General features: G+C 53.0%; 2 protein-coding genes across 6 annotated transcripts; one reads left to right on the top strand and one right to left on the bottom strand.

The window, feature by feature from the left end:
* Positions 1–2,204: 2,204 nt before the first annotated feature.
* Positions 2,205–11,674, top strand: PIAS3 (protein inhibitor of activated STAT 3). Of its 4 annotated transcripts, none has more exons than XM_031436544.2 (14): positions 2,205–2,354; positions 4,999–5,416; positions 5,576–5,660; positions 5,892–5,942; positions 6,182–6,272; positions 6,778–6,912; positions 7,125–7,230; positions 7,819–7,892; positions 8,026–8,186; positions 9,048–9,181; positions 9,262–9,430; positions 9,582–9,715; positions 9,915–9,952; positions 10,504–11,674. In XM_031436544.2, exons 2-14 carry the CDS (start codon positions 5,002–5,004, stop codon positions 10,768–10,770), a joined length of 1,860 nt encoding a protein of 619 aa, XP_031292404.1. In that variant the 5' UTR covers positions 2,205–2,354; positions 4,999–5,001; the 3' UTR covers positions 10,771–11,674. The 4 variants fall into 4 exon arrangements, with proteins under 4 accessions (XP_031292404.1, XP_010998004.1, XP_064333749.1 ...); XM_010999702.3 differs by lacking the exon at positions 2,205–2,354 and adding an exon at positions 2,920–3,055; XM_064477679.1 differs by lacking the exon at positions 2,205–2,354 and adding an exon at positions 2,940–3,055 and having other exon boundaries at positions 5,035–5,416.
* Positions 8,870–14,264, bottom strand: NUDT17 (nudix hydrolase 17). Of its 2 annotated transcripts, none has more exons than XM_031436548.2 (8): positions 14,051–14,264; positions 13,667–13,850; positions 13,407–13,432; positions 13,165–13,257; positions 12,808–12,906; positions 12,445–12,581; positions 11,921–12,073; positions 8,870–9,417 (listed from the first exon to the last, which is right to left on the bottom strand). In XM_031436548.2, the coding sequence occupies exons 1-8, from the start codon at positions 14,228–14,230 to the stop codon at positions 9,414–9,416; spliced, it is 876 nt and encodes a 291-aa protein (XP_031292408.1). In that variant the 5' UTR covers positions 14,231–14,264; the 3' UTR covers positions 8,870–9,413. The 2 variants fall into 2 exon arrangements, with proteins under 2 accessions (XP_031292408.1, XP_031292406.1); XM_031436546.2 differs by lacking the exon at positions 8,870–9,417 and adding an exon at positions 11,261–11,810 and having other exon boundaries at positions 14,051–14,261.
* Between the last annotated feature and the right edge of the window lie 1,861 nt (positions 14,265–16,125).

The raw sequence follows: 16,125 nt of genomic DNA, 5'->3' as shown, positions 1-16,125 counted from the left end.
GCTGTGGGAACGGTCAGTGATGTTAATGCTAACACAGAAATGGAACTTTCTCCAGCTCCTGGTCTTCCTAAGCAGCCTTTCTCTAGACACCCCCATAAATTGTTACCTCAATAACCCCAAGCCCTGACAGTTTCCTTGATTTCATAAATAAATCTTTCTTTCCCAAAGTAACTGTAGTCTTAATGTTCCCTTCTTTCCTCTTGGGCTGTCTGTTTACTGGGACTTCAGCAGGGACTAATTACTCCTGTTTCACTCCTCTTCGTTCTCCTGGCTTTAGATGTTGGAGTGTATGCAGGAGAGTAGGTGAAGCCTGGTGAGCCATGATGGGGTTCAGACTATGTTTTTGAATGCCCTCCATCTGAAACGTGGTCCTGATTTGCAGCTTCCATCCTTTGTCTGGTAACAGTAATTTATTAAACTGAGATTTAAAGGGTCTACTATGTGCCCGGCCCTGGGGATAGAGCGAGCTTGCACGCAGGATCAGATTCAGGTGCCCTGGTTCCTAGTTTTATGTTATACTGTGGGGATGCTAGAACTTATAATCTCAATTAACTATTTTTTTTCTTGTGAATTGTTTTTATTAGGATAGAGGGGATGGGTTGGGAAATATCTCTGTGGATTGTGCCACATCAGGGAAATGTCCTTTCCAATCTTCCTGGGATAGCTTTTGGAACTTTTTCTTTTTCTTGGAGCTGTTGCTCTTGCTGTCAGCAGCCTCTTCAGGTCCACTGCTGAGCAGCTCCTCCTTGGAAGAGAATTTCCTCTTTTTCTTGGGGACTCAAATTAATTATTAAAGGAGATTCCCGCCCCCTCCATGAAATCATTAGAAATCAAGGTGATGTTGACTTTCTTTTTTTCTTTTACATTTTACAGCTTTATTGAGGTATAATTGACATAGAATAAACCGCATGTAAAGTGTGCAGTTTGATAAATTTTGACATATGTATAGGCCCATAAAACCATCACACCATCAAGGTAATGAACATATCCATCACTCCCAAAGAGTTACCCCCATCTCTCTCTCTGAAACCACTGAAAATTCTAGAAGATACAAACTAGTCCATAGTAACTTTTGATCTAGTGGATTTAAGAGAACAGAAAAATGAGCTCCGGGCCTGTGCAGACTCAAGTGTTGGAGGGAGCAGTTGGGATTTAGAACCAAATACTTGAACTTGAGTTCCCACCATTGCTGGCAGCAGAGCAGCAAGGTGAGAACCTGAGTGTCAGGAGAGGGTGGATATCCTCCTTAGGGATAAAATCTGCAATGTAGTTGGGCACGATCTAGTTCAACAGGTACTTGGGGATATTGTCCTATGGCTGTGAGGTCTCATGGGAAAGGTAATACTGAAGGTTTAAGCTAAATGTGAGGATTATTCATATTGTTTATTAAAGCACTCTTTGTTTGCCAGTTATTGGTTTAACCATCTTGTCACTGATGCTAGACTGAGAACTCTTGCAAGGATTTTATGTCCTCAGCACCTAACATTCTCTGAACAGCATTCAAATATTTATTGAACAAGACAGTTATCACTTAGGTCCCAGCCAACTAATATGAAATTCTATGAGTTTTCAACTACCTAGTTTGGGTAAACTGCTCTAAAGTTGGTACTTTCAAGGGATCTGACTGTGAATGATGAGCTTAGTTGAGAATGGGGCCTCTGGAAAGTCTAAGGCTTTGGAGGAAGGACAGTAAGCAGTTCAGACTGTCAGAAAGATGCCTTTCTTGGGTGAGAAAACTTCCCTTCTGTTTGCCTTCAGCTACAGCAAAGGTGTGCGGTCTCTGGTAAGTCTTTGTATTTGAGGTAGAGGGTAGGGGACCACAGGTAGAGTTAGGGTTTAGGTACACTTTGGATTTTAGTAGCCCAGGTTTTCTTTCCCTTAGGGACAGCGCCTGATTCTAAGTAGGCACCTCTATATGCTATCAGATTCCCGATCCACAGTCTTCTTTGCACCCTGCCTCCACCCTAAGCGCATACAGCAGCACAAGGGTCAGAGCAGTAGTGACAATGATGAGATCCAAGAACGACTCTCTCGATCCACTCACTAGAGGAGTTAATCTTTCCAGCGCCTGCCTCTGAGTCCTTCCCTCTCCCGCCTCAGACTCCGCCCCTCCCCACTGCTCCGCGGTCCTGGCGGGCTTACACGGGAGAGGGCGGCCCCAGCCCCAGCCCCAGCCCCAGCGCTGGGCCGGGCGGAGCTCCCGCCCAGGAGGAGCTGCGGCTGCAGCGTCCAGCTGCCGGACTGACCTCCAGCCGTGCAGACCGCGGGAGCGGCGCCGGGCCCCCTCCCCCCCACCGCCCCAGACCACCCTCTGAGCCGTCCGAGCCCCCTCCCTGCTCCCTGCCACTGCACTGGTAAGTCCCGCGCTCCGTACCAAACTTTTTTGCTGCGGAGTTCTACTGCCAGACCACGAGCTACACTGTGAGGGGGAGGGGAAGGGGTGAAGAATTGAGACAAGCCGTCTTGAAATGACCTATTCACGACTCCATAGCTTCCCGAAAATGGATCAGATCTCCCCGTTTCCCGAGTTGGTAGAACTCTTGATTTTAGCTGGTTAAACTTGTAGTGAGGGAGATGAGGGTATCTGCTCCAACTTCGCTACACCCTCTCCCATTTCTCTGAGATTTAGCACTTCTCGATACTTTCCCTCCACATTTCAAGTACCTTTGGCTCCCTAAAAGCTCATCCCCTCCCCATTCTGCCGTGGCAAAGCCCACTCTCCCAGGTACTTCGGGTCCACCTTCTCTGCATTTTCCCGGAGACCCCGCGATCCTTCGGGCTGTTCATTCCCTCCGGGTCTACCGGTCTTGCACACCGGCCAAAGACGTGCAGGGGCTGGGTCCGGCTGTGGAGGGAGGGGCTGAAGCTCGGGCTCGTCCGAAACCAGGCGGGCGGGGCCGGGAAGGGGAGGTGTAGGGGGCCGGACGGGGCGGAGCAGGCGGCATTTGCGGCCGGCGCCGAGGTGGAGAGTTGTGCGCCGGTCCCTGGGCCTGAGCTCGGGCTCGGGCTCGGGCGCCTGCGATGTCTCAAGATGGCGGAGCTGGGCGAATTAAAGGTACCGGCCCCCTCCCCCATCCCCATCTGCACTGAGCCCGGCAGAGCGCCGAGTCAGGGAAGCGACCGAGACGGGGTGCCGAGGGCTTGGTGGGGGCTGGAGACGTGGCGGGGACTCGCTGCTGGGGATGGGAGAAGTGGCTGTGGGCGAGGTAGGGGCTGCGGCGGGACTCCGGGGGCGGGGTCGCGGGGCAGATGCAGGGGTGGGGCCGAGGGAATTGCAGCTGTTGGGGGCCGAGGCGCAGGGGGCGGGGACGCGGGGTAGAAGTTGGATTTGGTGGTAGGGGCAGATGCAGGGGTAGGGTCAGGAGGAAAAGCTGCTTCAGAGGCACTGGGCGCGAGTCGATCAAGGCCCAGAGATTCGACAGTAGGGGGCAGATGTTGGGATGGGACTGTGGGGCAGAGGTACGGAAGGCTCCAGGGGGAAATGTGCTGAGAGGATAGAGGCTTTGGGGCTGCTGTTGGGATCTGAGCCTTGGGAAGTACCAGTAGGCGGCTGAGATCTAGGGGGCGGGGCTGTGCGGGCGGATAGATCGAGGGGTGGGGCAGAAGCATCCTGGAGGCTGAGAGGGAGGTCCTGCCTTAGTGAGTCGGGATCTTTGGGCAGAGACAGAGGAGTGTGAAACTACGGGATAGAAAGGGAGAAGTTCTTGACAAAACTAATGGAGAAATAAAGACAGAACAGAGGAGATAACGATGGGGAGAGAGGCAGAGGAGCAAGTTTTTAATCACATTCCTCAGGAGGAGCCCAAAGCCATAACACCCCCGGAGGGGAAGAGCCGTGGAGGGCTAGCAAGGCCTGCCCGTGGCCGGGCCTCCTAGAGACTCGCAGAAGGGAATCCTTTAAAGAGAGAGCTTGCCACGACCACACAGAGTCTTGAGAATAACTATCCAAGGACAACATGACAGAACCTTTAAGAAGCACTGGGTTCATTTCCCTGCTTCTTGGCTTTATGCTGCCCTTTGAAATGGAGCCACAGCCTTGAGCAGGCTTGAGGTCTAGTCACTGGGCCCAGTGTGAGATTCTGCACCTTGGCTTAGGGGCCCCATGCCTGCTCCTCATTCTCCAGGGCCTCTTTTGAGAGCTTTGCCCTTTCTTCTCCCACCCCTCTGGCGGAGGGGGAGGATCACTTCTCTCTGTGCAGAAGAGAAGCAGGATATTGGTTCCTGGCAGGTGGAGTAAACAGGTAGACAGGAAGGGTAGATACCTAGATGCCCCATTTTGCTGTGAACACCCTCACTCCAAGTTTTGGTCCTGTCTCCCTCCCAGAAAAATAGGACTGAGGGAAGGGTAGTTATGTTAATGACAGTGAGAAAGGATTTGGGGGCGTTCTGAGCATTGAACCCTGACCTGAAAACCCTGGTTACAAAAGCTTCAGAGGCTTGGGGAAAAGAGCTGAGGTGGATTGAGGTGTTGGGAGGGGTGGGCTGTGTGGCACAATCCTCCAGCAACCTGGCCCCTTTCTCCCCTGTTGAGCTGTCTGGCCTGAATCCTCTTCTCCCCCTCCTTCTCCCTGTCTCCTGTCCTCTTCCCAAGAGGCTGGGATGGGTCTGAGATTCTGAGAAAGGGCAGGAGAGGAGATAAGCAGCTTAACGGAGAGTCCAGGCTCAAGGCAGGAATGGAGGTGGGCTGCGGAAGTGGACTCAGAGGTGTGCTTTAGGATGGCCTGCTGTCTGCACCCTGTCCTCACCTGGTCGACTTCCAGGCTGGGGGAGATGGCGTTGCTCAGGCTCTGGGGGTAATGGTGAGGCTGCCCTGAGGGTTGCTAAAATGGGACATAGAGGTCCTTTTGGTCATATTTGCAGTCATCCACTGGCTGCAAAGCACCTCTCTGATTAGTGCTGGATGGATGGAGGCACTGCCCACCTAGCAGCTCAGCCCAGTGTCCTTGGCAGGACGGGCCTGTGCAAGGTAGGGTTCTCAAGCTTCTCTGGTCTCCACAGCACATGGTGATGAGTTTCCGGGTGTCTGAGCTCCAGGTGCTCCTCGGCTTTGCTGGCCGGAACAAGAGTGGACGGAAGCACGAGCTCTTGGCCAAGGCCCTGCACCTCCTCAAGTCCAGCTGTGCCCCCAGCGTCCAGATGAAGATCAAAGAGCTTTACCGGCGACGCTTTCCCCGGAAGACCCTGGGGCCCTCTGATCTTTCCCTGCTCTCTCTGCCCCCTGGCACCCCTCCTGTAGGCTCCCCTGGCCCTTTAGCTCCCATCCCCCCGGCCCTCTTGGCCCCTGGCACCCTACTGGGCCCCAAGCGTGAAGTGGACATGCACCCCTCTCTGCCCCAGCCTGTGCACCCTGATGTAACCATGAAACCGTTGCCCTTCTATGAAATCTACGGGGAGCTGATCCGGCCCACCACCCTCGGTATGGCTGTTTGTGATCCCTCAGTCTTCCTGGATCCCATGCCTCTTCCACAGGCCTTTCTTAGGCTTTAGTCCTGTGGGCTCAGCAACCTAGGATAAGGGCAACTTCTGTGGCTGCCTGTGCATGGGCTTGGGAATAACTGCTCCTTTGTGTTCTCAGCATCCACTTCTAGCCAGCGGTTTGAGGAAGCTCACTTCACCTTTGCCCTCACCCCCCAGCAAGTGCAGCAGATTCTTACATCCAGGTACATCTCTTTCAGTCCTCCTGCTTCCTCCTTTGGTAGTTACCCTTAGACTCTTAGACTCCGCTCTCTGACAGTCTTCTCTTCTGCCCTGCTCCTTCCTCTCCATCTTCCTGCCCCTGCTTTGCCTCTGATTCTCTCGTATGCCTCTTCTCTGTCCCTGGTGTCTCTGTCTGTTCATCCCTCCCCTCCGGGGAACACATACTGACATCTCCTCTTCTCTCCCTGTTCCAGAGAGGTTCTGCCAGGAGCCAAATGCGATTATACCATACAGGTGCAGCTAAGGTGAGTTGATCCTTCCTCTCTGCTGGGCTCCCATGGAGGGTGGGAATGAAATAAGGGTATGATAGGTCCTACTAGGAGATATCCCTACTCTTCCACACCCACCCCAGCCCTGGGACTCTTATCTGGAAACTGAAGGCTACAGATATCCATCACTGATTTTCTGAGGTTCCCTGCCTCTCTCTGAGATTCAGTGCAAGAAACTGCCTCCCACCCTTTCATCTTCTCTCATCTCTTACCAGGTTCTGTCTCTGTGAGACCAGCTGTCCCCAGGAGGATTATTTCCCCCCCAACCTCTTTGTCAAGGTCAATGGGAAACTGTGCCCTTTGCCAGTAAGTGCTCTTCCCTTCTTCTGGCAGTAACCCCTTCCCTGTTTCAGTTCCTAGATGTTAATTACAAACCTATTATGAAAGAGACATGCCTGGCACAGTGCCTGGGACATAGTAGGTGCTCAGTTTACTGACTGAATCAGTATAATCTAGTGAGTCCTAAGACAGGGCTGGACGAGTGTTCTGTTTGAATCCAGAGGAGGGACATTAGTTTAACCCAGAGGTTGAGGGAAGATTCTCAGAAGTGATGCGCCCAGAGCTGAGAGTTGGAAGAAGTGGGGTCTCCTTACTCTTACCCATGCTCCTCAAGAACTCAGTGAGCAGCTTCCTATTTCTTTGGCCAGTGAATAAACTCTCTCCTTTTCCCCCAGGATCGAACCCTAGGTAGTGCCCCAGCTTTGTGAGTCACTGAATGGGCCCCCATCTCCTTGGTCAGTGGGTGAGCTGACTTCCCCAGGGAGCAAGGAGCCTAAGGCAGGATGTCTTGACCAGGCCCTCCCTTCTCCAGGGCTATCTTCCCCCTACCAAGAATGGGGCTGAGCCCAAGAGGCCCAGCCGCCCCATCAACATCACGCCCTTGGCTCGACTCTCGGCCACTGTTCCCAACACCATCGTGGTCAACTGGTCGTCTGAGTTCGGAAGGGTGAGCGTGGCGGAGGCAGGGAGCCTGGGAAAGCCTGCAGGGGGTGAGAGGGAGTCACCCAGTGTCTTGGGCTGCAGAAATACCTTTCTCTTTATGGGTCTCTCTGCCTTAGCTTGCTGTCTCTGGCCCTCTTGTGACAAAGGAGGGGGTGTTGGTGGGGTGGTGGTGGTGTGCAAAGTGGAGGCTAATTGTCTCTCCCCACCTCCAAGTAGAATTACTCCTTGTCTGTGTACCTGGTGAGGCAGTTGACTGCAGGGACCCTTCTACAAAAACTCAGAGCCAAGGGCATCCGGAACCCAGACCACTCCCGGGCACTGAGTGAGTAGCAGCCTGTCCCTCTTCTCCTCTCTGCCCTGGAGCCAATTCTTCCTAGCCCTCCAGCCTTCATAATTAAACTCACACCCGTCTTGTGACACCTGCCTCACCTCTCACATGAACCCCAACCCTCCCCCTGTGTCCCTTACTTATCTCTGTGGTTGAAGAGTCAGACCATTCCCAGGCACTGAGTGACACCCCTGCATTCCCAGTTACACATTGGCTTTGCACCTCACAGACCCTAACTCCAGCCCCGGCTGGAACATGGGTTCTTCAGACTAGAAAGAGTCTTAAGTATCATCTAATCTAACCCTCTTGGGATGTTTGAGTTCCCTCTAGGTCATCTCTACCAAAGCGTCACCTAGCTGTATTTAAGCATCTTCGGGGGCTTGGTTGGGGGGTTGAAGGGAATCCCTTCCTCCCACCTAGCCTTCATAATCCAGATCACAGACTACCCCCACGTGACATCCCATTGGCTCCCAAAGGGTTTCTTCCCACTTGTCTCTCAGCCAGAGTCATCTGTTTCTTCCCACCCTTGGGCTTCTCTCCAGCCTTGCTGACCCCATGGCTCTGGCCCTACTCTTGTTTCAGTCAAGGAGAAACTGACTGCTGATCCGGACAGTGAGGTGGCCACCACAAGTCTCCGGGTGTCACTCATGTGCCCGGTGGGTACAAGGGAGAAGAGAAGGGGTGGAGGGTTGGGTTAAGCCTCAGGACTCAGATGTGGGTTCCTCAGGCTGTTAGAGTGAGGCTCCCTGGGACGTGGGGACTCTGACCTCTGAACTCATCTCTCCTCAGCTAGGGAAGATGCGCTTGACTGTCCCTTGTCGTGCCCTCACCTGCGCCCACCTGCAGAGCTTCGATGCTGCTCTGTATCTACAGATGAATGAGAAGAAGCCAACGTGGACATGTCCTGTGTGTGACAAGAAGGCTCCCTATGAATCTCTTATCATTGATGGGTAGGGCCATTCTGCATTCAGCTTCCTTTTGCCTCGGACAGTCCACTAGGACTGTCTCTCTCTCTCTATGGCTATATACGTTTATATATAGCTTATTTCTTCTCCCATGAACCCCAGCTCTTAACCTATTTGTCTCCTTTATATAAATATAATGTATATATGTATATAAAATCTGTCCCCTTTATTATATGTATGTGTCTCCAACACTGAGGACTACTCATACCAGGAACCCTGCTGAGCACTTTGCATATCTTATCTCACTGAATCCTGTGAGATGCTGATAACCCTGTGAGACGGGTACTGGCATTATTGGTGAGAAAACTAAGGCCTGGAGAGACTTAAGTATCTTTTCTTTCTTTCTTTTTTTTTTGAGATTGAGTATCTTGCTCAAAGTTATATTGTTAGTAAGTGGCAGAGCCAATGTATCCAATGTATCTCCTGTAACAACCACCTGACCTCTCACTGAACGCAGCAATCTAGTTCTTTGAGGACCTGGATGTGCTGTCTTGCTGTTCCTAATCCGCCTCCAGAGCCTACATTATGATTCGTATTCCCAGTGCCTTTTTGAGGTGGTTTACAGAGTTCTGTATCCCCACTCCTTCTGTCTTGTCCTTAGTACTACACGGAACAGGTGCTTAGAATGTATTTATTTTAAAACTTAGCACTCAAAGTTTTCGAAGCTCTTTTACATACCTTACTTTATTTGATTCCAACAACAACTCAGAGAGGTCATTAGGGTGGATACTATCCCTGATTTACAGATGAGGAAGCTGAGGTTCAGGAAGGTGAGTCCCAGAGCTCCCTGGCTGCTGTTCTAGCCATCTCCCGGCCACATGAGTTCCCATCTCTCCTTTCCCCCAGTTTATTCATGGAGATTCTTAATTCCTGCTCGGATTGTGATGAGATCCAGTTCATGGAAGACGGATCCTGGTGCCCAATGAAACCCAAGAAGGAGGCATCTGAGGTTTGCCCCCCGCCAGGGTATGGGCTGGATGGTGAGTGACCCCCTGTCTCCCAGTTGAGCTGAGTCTGGGGTGGCCTCTTCTCTGAGACATAGTCTTCTTACTACCCACAGCTGTCCAGTATAGCCCAGTCCAAGAGGGCAATCCATCAGAGAATAAGAAGAGGGTTGAAGTGATTGACTTGACAATAGAAAGCTCATCAGATGAGGAGGACCTGCCCCCGACCAAAAAGCACTGTCCTGTCACCTCAGCTGCTATCCCAGCTCTACCTGGAAGCAAAGGGTACGAGGAAATAGGCTGAATCTACAGCAGAAGGGGCAGGGAAGATGTCGGGGGTGCTTTCTGATCACTGGGCAAACAAACCCTGGGGCACAGAGGGGACTTGGGAGGCGGAGCTGCGTGAGGGCATCTGTGTTTCCTTCTCTCCTCACAGAGTCCTGACGTCTGGTCACCAGCCATCCTCGGTGCTGCGGAGCCCTGCTGTGGGCACGATGGGCGGCGATTTCCTTTCTGGTCTCCCGCTACACGAGTACCCACCTGCCTTCCCACTGGGGGCTGATATCCAAGGTATGACGCTGATCACAGGGTGGGGCCCTGCACCGCCACAGCCTCCCCAGAACCGGCTCAGAGCCCTTGATCCTTTTCAGAGCTTTCTGGCCATCTTGCAAAGGGCCACAGTCCAAGGAACTTGAGTGTTTTGTTTGTTTGTTTTTGGTGGTGAAGGGGCCAGATAGGAAGTTAATTTTAATTTTTCTTTTCTTACCAGGTTTAGATTTATTTTCTTTCCTTCAGCCTGAGAGTCAGGTAAGTAGCCCCTTCTCCTCCCATGAACATCTCAGATCTCTGAAACTTCCTTTCTAGGCACTGAGGGCCCCCCCCCCATTTTCCCCAGGGGACCTAAATCTGCCTCTCTGTGGAGGAGAGGGGGCAGTACAGGCAGTTTATTTCCCTCCTAGGCCCCACTGGGACTTCCTCGGATTCTCACCCGTGTCTTCCTCTGTCCTCTATTACTTACTGTTCTGTCTCCAGAGTTCTTGGCGCAGTTCTGCTCCTGTCTGCTCACCCCCCAAACCCATATGCACTTGAGCACCACGACTGCCCCAGCCGGACATTCCACACATTTCACACGCCCACAGGGCCAAGAACCTAGCAGGCTGGTGGGGCTGGGAAGCCAGGGAATAGGGGTGGGGTGCGGGGAAGTGGGGAAAGAGTCAGGGAGAGGCGCTCCCGCTTCTCAGAGAATACCTTGGGATCCCAAGGGGTTGATTCATCCCATATGATATTTCTGAGACGAGGGACTGGGAGGCGGGGACAGCCCAGATAATCTCTTAAACCATGCTCTTGATTCCTCCCAGCACTACGGTCCCTCCGTCATCACCTCACTAGACGAACAGGATGCCCTTGGCCACTTCTTCCAGTACCGAGGGACCCCTTCCCACTTTCTGGGCCCGCTAGCCCCCACGTTGGGGAGCTCTCACCGTAGCACCACTCCAGCACCCCCTCCTGGCCGCGTCAGTAGCATTGTGGCCCCTGGGGGGACCTTAAGGGAGGGGCATGGAGGACCCCTGCCCTCAGGTCCTTCTTTGACCGGCTGTCGGTCAGACATCATTTCCCTGGACTGAGTTCCTGGCTTTGGGAACCTTCACTGCCTCCTGACAGCTGAGCAAGTATGCTGTGGAGTCTGAACCCCTGGCCACCCTGACCCCTTGGGGGCTTTGGTCAAAGGCCAGAGAGACCTTCATGGACACCTGTTTTTGGCCTTATCGCTGCCTGACAAGTCCAGCACCCAAAGGGTTAATATTTAACCTCTTTTGAAGGACATTCGGGGTGTCTGTTTTTGGACGTATTCTTTGAGGGCCGCACATTCCTTTGGGTATGTTAACCTAGGCAGTAGCAGGCAAATGGGGTGGGATGTGAGTTGGGGAAAGGGCTGAATCCTCAGCCTTAACTGTGTAGAGCCTCGTGGGGAAGGGGCCCTTCTCGGGTCCCCTAGGTGCCCTCTCTTCCCATTCCCCAGAGCCGGCTCTGTTCCTTCCCCATGTCCATTGTCTCTTCATGTCCATTCCGTTCTCTTTGGCCAAACAGACAGGTGGAGTAACTGAGACGGGCAGACACATGGACAGAGAACTCTATTTTGGGTTGCAGGTTTTTTGTGCATAAACAAGAAAAAACAAAATACTCCAAAGATGACTTTCCCTGCCTCCTACTTCCCAGTAATGACTGAGAAGGGGATAAGGCCTTAGCCCTGATCCCCAGGGGTTTGGGAGAAGGGCCTGGCCAATTGCCTGGGTCTCTATTTATATATTTAAGTTCACAATGTTTCTCACGCTGACCAGCCTGAGGCCTGAGCTTCTAAAGGCCCACGGGCCTGTGGTCAGGTCTGGATCATTCTGCACCTTTCCTGGGAGGTGGGAGCACCCACGCTCTCCCCCATCTCCTTTTTAAGGCTCCTCTAGGGCCTAGGACCTATGTTGTATTCCCACAGTTGTAACAAAGTTCTCACCCATAATAAAGGTTATGAATGTTCAGAGTGTCACGGAGGTGGGCTGGGGAGGGGGTTAATCAGATTCCTGGTCTGGCAGGGAGAGGGTCCACATTCTGTTCTTCCTTTGCTGGCCCTGGGTCCGAGTGAGCTCCACTTCCACGTGATAGGGGTGTCACACTGAGGATTTTCAAGAGCAGTTGTTCCTTCTTCCTTCCTCTCCCCCATGCCCATAAAAACACCAGACCATTCTGCCCAACACTGTGGAGTCCTTAGGGCCTCATCCTTACCTGCCCAGGTGTTGCAGCCAGAGCCTGAGGGCAAACTTGGTCCCTGTGCTGACCCTCTCTTGGCTGTCGGCCGCGGCTGGGGTGGTCCGCAGCAGTGTGGACGTGGGCAAGGCCAGAGGTCGAGCTCCTCCATCCTCTCCTAGTTCCACCGCACTGCGGAATGACAGCTCCTGTCTGTGCTGTGCCTTGTGGCTTCACCCACTTCATCTGATCCTCCCAACCACCAAAGGGAGGAGGAGTGGGTGGGTGTTAATGCCCTTTTACAGAGAGGAGGGTTAAATGACTTGCCCCTGTGAGAGAGTGGGACTGAAGCCCAGGTCTTCGGTGCTGGCTAGTTGGAGCAGGAACCCTTGGAGTATGATGGGAAGTATCTTTGATCTCATGTTCTCTCTTCACTGTCAGTTAACCAACTCCCTAAATCTCCCCCACAACACAAAATTCTCTCCTGAGGAGGAGACAGAAGCTGAACTTCTCAATGTGTATGTGTTGGTGTGTTGGAGGGTTAGGGAGAAGCTCCTACTTACGGGACAGAGGGTGGTAGGTCCTGGGGAAGATGTCTGGGTGTCTCTGCCCCATCCTCTGTGGTAGCCACTGCAGCTGCTACATCTGGTCCCAGCCACATAAAGGCGCTCACCTCTCCTGGGTTTGGTTGGATCCGGGCCTGGGGCCAGACATGTTGATCCCTTAGTCACGGGCTTTCTCAGGAGACCTGTTTCTGATCGCAGCCTACCCACGGGTGGAGTGGACAGACTTGGGGCAGGGGCAGGGGAGAGGCTATTGGATTTCTTGCTCATCTCTGGCCTTCCCCTCCCCCACCCTAGCCGTAGTGAGAACCAGTCTGCTTGGGTCTCCTAAGCCCCATTTCCTTCCTCTACTGCCCGCCCTACCTGCAGCTGCTGCTGTGACTCCTGGGAGATGACAAGTAGATAGAGAATGATGTGATGGTATCTGGGGAGACCCCAGCTCAGCCTAGGAGGGTAGGCAGACTAAGAGAGAAGAAAATGGCGAAAGTAAGAACTTTCTGTCCCTTGAGACTTTGTAAATGCAGCCAAGGAAGTGGGAGTAGAAACAATGCAAGAGGGACACGGGTAAGGGCTGTGGGATTGGGGACTTCAGACACCCACACACCATCATTTCCCCTGTGGTCAAAGCAACTAGGCCAGTTCTGTGGGCTTCGGTGGGTTAGAAGTTGTCGAGGGTTCTTGTTTAAGTAGGAAGGAACCTCTCCCAGGTCCTTGTCTCACCTCCCATAGCCCCAGAGGGACCCAAGAGAACTGGCCCCGGGGCAGCTGTAGTCCACTCTCCTCCCAAAGCTCTCGAAGCCCTCCGTCCAACAGCTGGGAGAGAGAGGGCAGGAGGTCAGAGAGGCCAGCACCTGACTCCTCCAAGTCCTGTGTTTGCCCTTCCCCTGGCCCCCACCCAAGGTGATCCCAGACACAGTCCCTCCTTCAGGGCAGGGTGCAGGCTGGGTAAGGTGATCGGTTACCTCTTCATCAAGTTCCACATGCCCACCTGCAACAACAGTGGGGCCAGTAGGTGAATGATGGTGTCCTTGGCCAGGGACTCCATGCACTATTTACACCGCCCCCTCCTCCAGGGGGCACAGACGCTGTTGCAGCCCCTTGTGATTTTGGGACCTAACACATTTCTGGGCCTACTTCTCTGTCATTCTCAGACTGGGGATAGCACTGTTGGGTGAAGGGGAAATTTCTTTCCTGGACAGGGCCTTGTCCTCAGGGCGCTCACCTGGGGGTACCCAGAGGTTGGGTGAAACGTTGAGGGTGCGTGTCCTTCGGGTCAACAAGACGGTCTGATCGCTGGACTGCAGAATGACTGCCACACCCAGATCCACACCTCGATTCGTGGGCAGCTCGTCCCCAGGAGCCCCGGGCTGCTGGTCCAGGGCCGCAAAAGGGCAGAAAGGGGGTCGCTGGTGGGAGGGAACCACTTGGGTTATCGCTTCAGAAGCCGGGCGGGGCTTTCAAAAACTGGGGAGCACCGCACGACGGGGGGATGGGGGAGGAGGCCGAGCCTGGGCGATAGGCTCGGCCCGCAGGCCCCCGCCTCCCTCCCGATCCCAGTCGCGCCCTTCGGCCCTTCACTGCCCGCTGCGAAGCCCCTTCTCCCGACCTGGAGCGGAAGCCTGGCCGACGCGCCTGGGAACGGCCTGTCCGAGAGGACGAGCTGTCCCCGCTTCAGGCCGCAGTGCGTGGCCCCCGGCCCAGCGCCCAGGAGGCCACACACGCTCTGCGAGAAGCTCACGGGCTCGGGGCGCCCGGAGCGGAGCAGCAGCACCCGCGCCGCGGCCATAGCGCGCCCCCGGGGGCAGGGGACGGGGCGCTGCGGCCCGCGCGGCGCCCTCTGCCGGCCCGGCCGCGCTTCCCCTCCCGGCGCTCCGCGGGGCCGGCGGGAAGCCCGGCTTCCGGGACGTCTCCGGAGAAATTTAGGTGTGACACTTGGGGGCTATCCATGCGGGTAATAAATAAATGACAAAGGGGAGCACCTCTAAAACCTCAGCCCCTGTTTTTCTCCCATCTCTGTGTAGGGAAATGATCCCCAGACAGGGATTTCTGGACTCGCAGGTCAACACCCCCTAGCCACGCGCGGGGGTATAAGCGCCCCTCCACAGCCCTCTGCGTACCTATCTTGCTATAGAAGGTGACACCTCCAATTCGTGAATTAACAGCTGTCTCCCAGCCAGACACCCAGGAAACATTTCTGACACCTCCCCTTTCTTCTCACTCAAATGGCAACCAAGTGCAGCAGACTCTGCCTCCTTAAATGTTCTCAAATCCATGTCTTTATCTTGTCTTTTACTTCCAGCCTCCATTACCCTAGTTCAAGCCTTCCTCATATTCTGCCTGAGATATTATTGAAAGTCCTGCCCCCACCTCATATTCTGCCTGAGATATTATTGAAAGTCCTGCCCCCACCAATTCATTCTCTCCAGTGCTGCCAGAGTGATCTTTCTAAAACGCAAATTTGCTCATTTTGCTTCCCATTGCTCTCAGGATAAGATAAGCTACTTAGCCCCGGGTAGTAAGAATCCACCAGTCCGTGCCCCTGCTTGTCAATTCTGGTGGGACTTATGCCCTATTTTCTAGTCATATCTTATTTGCAGTTCCCCCAAGAAACAGGCTCTGCTTCCTTCCGGGATCCTTGCCCCCTTCCACCTGGCAAATCCCCATCTTTCAAAAAGGTTAAGTGTCACTTTATGCTCCCGTTCCTGGCTGACCCTTTCCCCCATTGCCTCTGTATAAAATACTTCCCCACCATAGCCCCCTAACACTTGTCTCCTCCCACTAGGCTGTACGCTCAAGGCTATTCCTCTTTGCATGCTTAAGGCCTGGCCCAGTATGGGGCACATAACAGCTGCTCAGTAAAGCATGGGAAGTGTCTTGAAGGCAGAGATGGTATTGTACTTATCTCTGTACATTATTTCTAGTATAGTGGTTGGCGATTAACTGAGATTCAAATGTTTAATGAATTAGAACACTGGTAAGAGGAAACTGAGGAGATTATATATAAAATGAGACCTAACTGCTTTAAATGAAATGAAGCTGCTCATATAAATTATATCAACTAGATTAGTCACCTATCCATGGTACTGAGAGAGAGAGAAGTCAGAATTGCCACTTTCTAGGAACTACGGTGAAGAGGAAGGCAGTGATTTGGGTGCTTACCACATGCCAGGCATTGTGCTAAGTGTTTTACATACATAATTTCAGATATGCTAGAAGCCTGGAGCTGGCAAATGTGACTTTCACCCATAGGTTCTAGTGTGACTCCTTGGGCCAATCCACCTGTTGGCCCTGAAAATATTTTATTCCCCCTCTGTGGGAGCCTTCCACGTTCTCTACACTGTGTGTGTGTATGTGTTTAAGATTACAGTTTCACAAAGTAAAGAAAACAGGTGTTGCCTTTAGAAAATGGAATGAACATTCTGGAACAGAAAGAAGAAACTTCTTTCATTGTCAGGGATGTTCAAACACAGCCTTAGCTGATTTCTTGGTGGGAACTGATGCATCTGTTAGATGATTAATACAGTTGACTTAAGTTCTTTCCCCTGCTAACATCTGACGAGGGGGGAATATAGTGATAGGTCTAAAACAGGATCAGCAAACTTAAAACAATACGTTAAACTCTTTCTGGTGTATTCTGGGTGGAAGGGATAGAGAAGGGGTTTCAGAACAAGAATCTGCAAC

Source organism: Camelus dromedarius, chromosome 23, assembly GCF_036321535.1.
Source record: "Camelus dromedarius isolate mCamDro1 chromosome 23, mCamDro1.pat, whole genome shotgun sequence".
Classification (NCBI taxonomy): domain Eukaryota; kingdom Metazoa; phylum Chordata; class Mammalia; order Artiodactyla; family Camelidae; genus Camelus; species Camelus dromedarius.
This window is presented reverse-complemented; position numbering and strand designations above follow the sequence as displayed.

What these genes read in the sequence shown, in the direction of transcription:
- NUDT17 (XM_031436546.2), bottom strand. Translation starts at nt 14,230, where the DNA reads ATGGCCGCGGCGCGGGTGCTGCTGCTCCGCTCCGGGCGCCCCGAGCCC. An exon ending in CGGCCAGGCTTCCGCTCCAG is followed by an intron (nt 13,851 to 14,050) that starts GTCGGGAGAAGG and finishes CCCTCCCACCAG; the next exon opens with CGACCCCCTTTCTGCCCTTT. An exon ending in TGGCTGCAACACCTGGGCAG is followed by an intron (nt 11,811 to 11,920) that starts GTAAGGATGAGG and finishes GAAAATCCTCAG; the next exon opens with TGTGACACCCCTATCACGTG.
- PIAS3 (XM_010999702.3), top strand. Translation starts at nt 3,032, where the DNA reads ATGGCGGAGCTGGGCGAATTAAAG. An exon ending in GGTCGTCTGAGTTCGGAAGG is followed by an intron (nt 6,913 to 7,124) that starts GTGAGCGTGGCG and finishes ACCTCCAAGTAG; the next exon opens with AATTACTCCTTGTCTGTGTA. An exon ending in ACTGGGGGCTGATATCCAAG is followed by an intron (nt 9,716 to 9,914) that starts GTATGACGCTGA and finishes TTTTCTTACCAG; the next exon opens with GTTTAGATTTATTTTCTTTC.